The sequence below is a fragment of the Cavia porcellus genome, unplaced genomic scaffold (assembly GCF_034190915.1).
Source record: "Cavia porcellus strain 051 isolate PalLab524CR breed Dunkin Hartley unplaced genomic scaffold, mCavPor4.1 scaffold_32, whole genome shotgun sequence".
Classification (NCBI taxonomy): domain Eukaryota; kingdom Metazoa; phylum Chordata; class Mammalia; order Rodentia; family Caviidae; genus Cavia; species Cavia porcellus.
The window spans coordinates 44,669,581-44,676,361 of record NW_026947515.1 but is presented as its reverse complement, the minus strand read 5'-3'; the positions used below and the strand labels follow the sequence as shown (position 1 = coordinate 44,676,361).

Sequence of the window (6,781 nt, the reverse complement as noted above, 5' to 3'; positions counted from 1 at the left end):
CATGCTTCTCTGCAGGATCACCGCCGCGGGAGTGTGAGGTTTGGAAAGCAGCGTCCTGTATCCGAGCCTCCATCAGGAGTGCACCGACCTGAAAACCTGGGTAGGTTGGCATCTGCCTGCCACTAGCTGGAAATAACTGAAGTGCGCTACTACTAGACGGATTGTAATGGGAACACGAGGAAGACGTGACTGTTGTGATGATAAGGAGTAATAGGAAGTGCCGTCAGAAGCGATAACTGACGACGTGTCTACTTGATCTGATTACAGTTGCCGAAACCTCAAGGCATTGGTTGAACGTTACTGCCTGAGTCTACAGATCTCTTGATCTCTCATTTTTTTAGATGTCGGACTTAGTGCAGAATGTTGGAGGCGGGAACAGCATCTCATCATGAAGTCGGGTGCGTTTAATATTCGAGTTTGGGGAATAGAGGTTAGCTCAGTGTTGGAGAGTAACCTAGCACATTTGGGGCCTTGGTTTGATTTCCAGAGGTTGGGGGGGGGGTCGTGACTTAGTTATAATTTAGCTACCAGAGAAGCAATGAAGTTTTAGTTATATAAAAACTGGAGATGGCTGTTTAATCTACAGTAGCGATCTTAAGTTGACATTAAAAACTAGGCTCTTTTTTTGCCCGAATGTAGTTCAGTGTTAGAGGTCTTGCCTTGGTATCATGCAGGACCCCTGGGTTCAGTCCCAGTACAGCAAGATCAAACTCCATATATGTGTTTGTATACACATACATTATACATATATGAAGTAAGGCATTGGCAGACCCAAGGTGTCGGGGGTGTTTTGGTACATGTGGTTGTGAGGATGTAGCCCCCAAGAACTTTGTGCTGTGCTACACCTTCTGCTTCTAGTTTGGCTTCAGATGTCCATGTCTCCAGTTGTAAGAGTGCTGGAGAGTGATGAGTGTTTTGACTGCTCTGATGATACCACTTATTAGGAAGTGCCATCAGAAGCGATAGATAACTACTCCTGGCTGACCGCAGTCAACAAGTCTGCAGCAGTTGCTGCTGTTGGCCAGGATTAAGTTGATCTGAACTGTGACAACCTTTCTACATTCATTCAGGTTGCAAACTGTCAGAGGATACCAACAGTGTAGTATCACTGGCCCCTTGAGTCATGTGGGAGGCTGCTGGACAGAGGCTTCACTGGGAAATTTTTGCTCAAAGCCTGTTGGAGAACTGGCCTTAGATCAGGTAAGCTTTGGTCTCTGGAAGGATTATTATATGTCAGTGTGGTCCTTAACTTACTGCCAGGATATCCAGCATGTCTTGGCTAGTTCTTGGGCCAGTGGAACCCAGAAGAATGCTTATCCAGAAAGTGGTTCCCATTTGACTTCTGTGTTTAATCTTGAGCAAATTATATTGTCTGCTCTGAGGTTTTAGTCTGCTCTTTAGGTTTTAGAGGAAAATAGCTTTCCTCATTTTTGAGAAATAAGAATAGATTTGTGACTTTGAAGATGCCCTACTAAGTAGAGATTTAAGTCTCAGGAGGTTATTTGGGATTTGTAGGTTTAGTAATTGGCACAATGCCCTGTCTGCAGGTTTTGAGGGATGATGTTCATAGAGTGGTCATACTAAGCTTGTAGACTGAGAGGCTGTGGAAGGCATTTCCCGTTCTGTAGCTTTCTCTTGTTTCCCCAGGTTTTGGGATCAGTGCTGGAGTGCAGTTTGAGAGCTGGCAGCAGCACAGCCCAGCAGGAGGTAAGCCTTGATCTGCACTGTGATTTGTCCTGGATTGAATTAGCCCCTGGTTGTACAATTGGTTTTTGTGGAAAAGGATATCAAATGATGAAATAACCAAAACTAGCTGGAATTACCGGCAGATTGGCAGTGGTGACCCAGGGTTTTCTGAAGATGTCTTTTGAGTATTGAATGACTGTTAGAGGGTGCAGAAAATGAGACTGAAACGTACTTTCTTTGCAGGTGAAGGATCTGAAGCTGCTGTTGATTCTGTTTGAGAATCTAAATGGCTGGAATGTTTGGTGTGGAAGAAACAAGCTGCTTACCTCTTGTGTCAGAGCCCTTTCTTCTCAACAGAACTGATGTCTCTGGCCTTTTTTTTAGGACAGCACGGCACACTGTCTTTCATTAACCTACGCAGCACACAGGAGCTTGTATGTCTTTGTATAAATTTATGTTTACAAATACTATTAAACGCTATTACAATAAAGGATGATCTTTGGTATTGATTCTTAGAAATATATATTTGGAGAAAAGTTAAATTTGACTATGATAAAGTATTAACAGTATTAGCATTAAAGTCTGTAAACTTGTGGTCCGTCTTGCCATGTAACTGTAGACTTTTCAAGGGCGACAGTCGTGAAGCACTTAAGGCATCCCTTCATGATTCTAGTCCGTGCTGCTTTGTCCTGTGAAGCATGTGGCTGAGGTGGCCTGTACCATACTTAGTATCAGGTGAGGACTTGTGCAGCGTGTGTCTTGCTGCCTTCCTGTGTAGAACATTCACTGGATGCCAGAGGCCGGTTCTTGGCAGTATTGTACAGTGTTTCTCCCCGTATTTTGTTTTGCCCGTGAAGTTTTGTTTGACCCAGTCCTAAATTAATCTGGTTTAAGACTGGTTTTGTTTTGCTAGAGACTAGGAATTGTGTCTAGAGCATTGAAAAAGTTGGCAGACAGGTTAAAACTCTGGTAGGTTTTTTACCAGTATTGGGTTAAGGGACTGGAAGGATAAAACCTTTGTGGAGTTGGGCTCTAAGGCACCTACAGAGATGCTGCCCAGAGTTTGTCTGGAGGGTCCTAGGGTTTTTTGAGCCTTCTGTATTGGGTTTTAGGGATGGGTTCAAAGTATGGATTAGAGATTAGATGAAAAGGGAACTTTTTTTTTTTTTTTTTTTTTTCTAGTAGGAATTGAATGCAGGGCCTTGTACTGTCAGGCAGGCACAGCTGAGCTGTAATCTCACGCTGGAAAAGGAATTTGTAAAAGTTCTGAAACCCAGCTAGTAGGTTATTTTTGGCTGAGACTGAAGCAAGGCTCATCACAGGGCTGTACAGTGGGGGTGAGGCTGTAGCAAGCCCTGGGGTTTGCTGGTGCCTTTGCTGTGATGGCACCTGGCCTACCTTGGCCACTGCTGGGTGGCATCCATAATGCTATAAGTAGAGGTAACTCATCTTCACCGGAAGGCGGCCTCCAGTGGAAGTTGGGGCTCCCCAAGGGGGTGTGGGCCTTCTATGCTTGGCCTAGGTAGAGGTACTAGGCTCATTGAATGAGGAAGAGGAAACCTGTGTGTGGGGCACAGTTAAGATCATGTGTTTGCACTTGAGAGATGGGATGAATCTAATGGGAAAATTGGAAAAAATGCTAGATGTGCCAAGTATCACTCAGAGTTTCAGGCCAGTCTGGGGTACACAATGAGTTCAAGGCCAACCTGAATTATATAGAGAGACTCTGTCTCAAAGAAAAAAACTTCTGGGCCTGGAGACTTCTAGGAGAATGCTCTAGAATACTATTGGCTGTAGCTGCCGGCATCTCTAAAGCCTATGCTCCACCACAACCGCAGTCTGGGGGAGGCCAAAGGCTGAGCTGAGAGGGTTTCTTGCAGTCTCCAGCTGGGAATGACGTCCCAACAGCCACAAGGCTATGCTGAGATTTACAGTGGGGAGAGAACTCAGCACCAATCCCTTCTTAGGTGCTGGGGTTTGTCTGTGGCCCAGACTGATCCGCACAATAGCCCCAGCGCTCCTGGGAGGAGCCCCAGGCTGCCTTAGCCCTCCTACCCTAGAAATTCTCTGGTGGGCTCTTCCAGTTGTGTGTCACGTCTGAGATCCAGCTGCCTTGCCCTTGTGGTCTGTGGCAAGTACTCCAGGGCTCCCTCCAGGGTCCTGGCCCAGAGTGCCTTCCCGGGCCTCCTCCCCAGCACCTGGGCCCTCCCCAAGCTCCAGGATGGTGGGCAGCTGGCCCTGTTTTGGAGAACGCTTGCGCAGGCTGAGCAGGAAGGGCTGGGGCAAGGAGAAGATGTCCACGTTGTTGCCCAGATCTATCCACGTGACACTGGGGAACTTGCTGGGGTCTTTGAGGGTGTCAGTGAGGTCCCGCAGCAGGGCCCGGGTGAGCCTGTTGCCGTTGAGGGCCAGTGTGGTGAGGCGGGGCAGGGCACTGAGAGCCGGCAGCAACTGCAGGACCATGTCATCCGTGAGGCCTGTGAAGCCCAGCTCCACGCTGTCCACCTGCTCTCCGCAGCGCTGCAGGTAGCCGGTGACGCGCTCCAGGTCCCGGGAGGTCAGTGGGATGCCCGACAGGTCCACCGTGTTGTCTGCAGGGTTTCCAGCCAGGACCGCCTTGAGGCTGAGGAGATGGGACAGGGATACCAAGGTTTAAGCAAGGGAGGTGGTTACCACCATGCTCTTGCTCGGCTATCTGAGGGGTTGTTTTGCCCAAAATGTGCAGCTCAAGCAGCAAGTGTAGGGGTAGGAGAAACAGGACAGCATCTGAACCCGTTTCAGTCGAGTGGGTGGGGTGGGCAGGGCCTGGGGCCAAGGCTGACACCCCTGAGATTCCGGGGAAAAGGCCAGGTGTTTCTGCGTGATTCCTGTGCATGCGTGCATCTTAAGTCCTTTGCTTGGACTGTGACCTCACTGAATTACTTCAGAAAGGAGCTGGTGGTGCGGTCAGTTAAATACAGTATTAAACACAAAGGTTAGAGTAGTGCTTTTCCATAGATGAGAGAGCGATAAACACAGGTTAAGCTTTGGATTCACTACCCTCGAGTGGCAGCTGAGCTGACCCCACCAGCAGCAGAAAAGGCCTCTGAGGCCTCTCTTTCAAGATGGGGACTCCTAGGTGGCTGCAGGCAGGGTGCAGGGCTGGCTGTCACAGCCTGGTGGCAGCCACTGCTTTCTGCAGGCTCGGTGCTGCCACCCGGTGCCATCTGTGGCTGCTGGCTCTCTCTATTCCCCGTTACTTTCTCTGGGGCCATTGGCCCTGCCACCACCCCTTGCTGGCCCTGACCCCTGTGTGCAATATCTTCAAATTCCAGGTGTCCAGAGGAGCCCTGAGGCTCCCACCCCAGGCAGGAGGGGAAGCTGAGGGGCCTACAGCCCGCTCCAAGTGTGTACAGCTACCAAGCCCTTACTGAGCACCAGGCACTGTCCTAGGCCCTGGGGTCACAGTGGTGACCAAGATGGACAAGAGCCCTAATTTTACTGTATAGGGAAACGGCGATAAATAGAAGGTAAGCAGCTGAGGAGGTGAGGCATTCCAGCATGGCCTCGCTGAGGAAGCAACACTGGGGCTGACTCAGAAAGAGCCTGGGCAGTCAAGGAGCTTGGTGGGAGTTCCAGCAGTGAGAGGGTAGGAGCAGAGGCTGAGGCTGGAAAGAGGGTGGCAGGTTCTGGAACCAGCAGGAAGGCCAGTGTGGCTGGGAGAGGGAGCCTGGGAGGTGAGGCCAGAGAGGGAACAGGGGTGGTCACCTGGCACCTCCTGGATTTCACCCAAGTGTGAGGAGCGGTCGCCCTGCCTGCATGGCTCTTGGATGAAGAAGGAACTGGACATTCACGGGTGTGTATCAGAAGGCAGCAGGGGCCAGCAGGGCTCAGACTGAGCTCTTCCACCCTGCAGCACTAGGGCCCAAGGCTTCCTGTCTTCTGTGCCCCACTCTGGCCTGCTCCCTAGCCTAGCTCTGTCTAGCTGGGAGGCACAGAATCCATCTTCCTGCTTTTCCTCCTCAGAAAGGAAGGAAACTCTGGAGCTCAGTGTTCACTATGAAGGAAGAGGACAGTCCTGTCCTCCCTGAGCTTCAGAGTCCTGTAAAGTGGACTCAGCAGTACCAAGACCTTGCCAAAGAGTCTCAGATGGCCTGCCACTCTGCCCTGAGGTCACCGTGAGGAAGGCAGGGGTGCTGCCTCCTCCAGGAAGCCTGCCTTCCAGGCTCACCCCCATTGTTTCCTATAGGGGTCATGAACCGTGCAGCATGCCATGGGGGGCTCCACCGGGCTGCTCACTTGAACATTCCTCACCGGAATGTGCTCTTGGCTGCTTTTTCCACCCGCCACCCCTTTGGGGGCTTCTCCCCACACCTCCTGGGCTCCAGCCCTTCCAGTCACCTGCCCCGGGAGCCCTGGCAGTGTGTGTGAGGGCTGGGCAGGTTTGCCCTGGGGACTGAGGCTCACCAGGCCTGTGGCTTCCTCTTCACCAGCCCTCGGTGCCGCCTCCACTGGGAGTGTGGGCTGAGGTGGTAGGTCAGCTGGCGGCACAGCTTCTCCATGGCGCCCAGAGCGTCGGCCTCCTGCAGAGGAACCACAGGGCCCAGTGTCTGAGTCATCAGCAGCAACTGGAGAGGCCCAGGCCGCTTCCCCACGCTGCCCGTCTCCTTGAAGATGCACAGCACTGCAGGCTGAGCAGGGGCTGCTGTGCTGGCCTGGTGTGGGCACCCTGGGCACCAGCAATGGTACAAACCTGTCTGCACGAAGGCCTTCATTTTTGTGGGCTCGTCCCTGAAAAGCCGAGGTGTTAAAGTCCAGATTTTAGTGACCTGGAAACAAGTGGCTGGAGCTGAGGGCCCGCCTCCCTCTTCAGGGATTCACTGTGCTGTCCCTGCTGTCCAGGCCCTGCTGCTGACTCACTTTCTCAGCACATATTACTGAGCACCTACTCTGTGCTAGGGTTAGGGGCGTGTTCTGGACAGCTGGGCTACAGCCTTTAGTAAACGTCCCTGGTTTTGTATTTCAACATAGTGAAGAGAGGATTGAAGTATTTTTACCCTTGTTTCTCTCAAAAGTGAGAAAAAAAAATAGTGAGAGGACCACCAGGCACGGTGGC

At 51.3% G+C, this 6,781-nt stretch overlaps 1 protein-coding gene and 3 non-coding genes across 5 annotated transcripts in view; 3 read left to right on the top strand and 1 right to left on the bottom strand.

Moving 5' to 3' along the window:
* Positions 1–190: 190 nt before the first annotated feature.
* Positions 191–263, top strand: LOC111755744 (small nucleolar RNA SNORD49). Its single transcript, XR_002790308.1, has one exon. It is a non-coding gene; the product is annotated as a small nucleolar RNA SNORD49 (small nucleolar RNA).
* A 657-nt stretch (positions 264–920) lies between these two features.
* On the top strand, positions 921–986 carry LOC111755745 (small nucleolar RNA SNORD49). Its single transcript, XR_002790309.1, has one exon. It is a non-coding gene; the product is annotated as a small nucleolar RNA SNORD49 (small nucleolar RNA).
* An 803-nt stretch (positions 987–1,789) lies between these two features.
* On the top strand, positions 1,790–1,860 carry LOC111755754 (small nucleolar RNA SNORD65). Its single transcript, XR_002790316.1, has one exon. It is a non-coding gene; the product is annotated as a small nucleolar RNA SNORD65 (small nucleolar RNA).
* A 324-nt stretch (positions 1,861–2,184) lies between these two features.
* Lrrc75a (leucine rich repeat containing 75A) overlaps positions 2,185–6,781 on the bottom strand; it is a 43,635-nt gene continuing 39,038 nt past the window's right edge. For both annotated transcript variants that reach the window (XM_023563525.2, XM_063242413.1), the window contains 2 exons: positions 6,133–6,248; positions 2,185–4,309 (listed from right to left, as the gene is read on the bottom strand). In XM_023563525.2, coding sequence (XP_023419293.2) covers positions 3,778–4,309; positions 6,133–6,248 — 648 coding nt within the window. In that variant the 3' untranslated portion in view covers positions 2,185–3,777. The remainder of the gene's footprint in view (positions 4,310–6,132; positions 6,249–6,781) is intronic.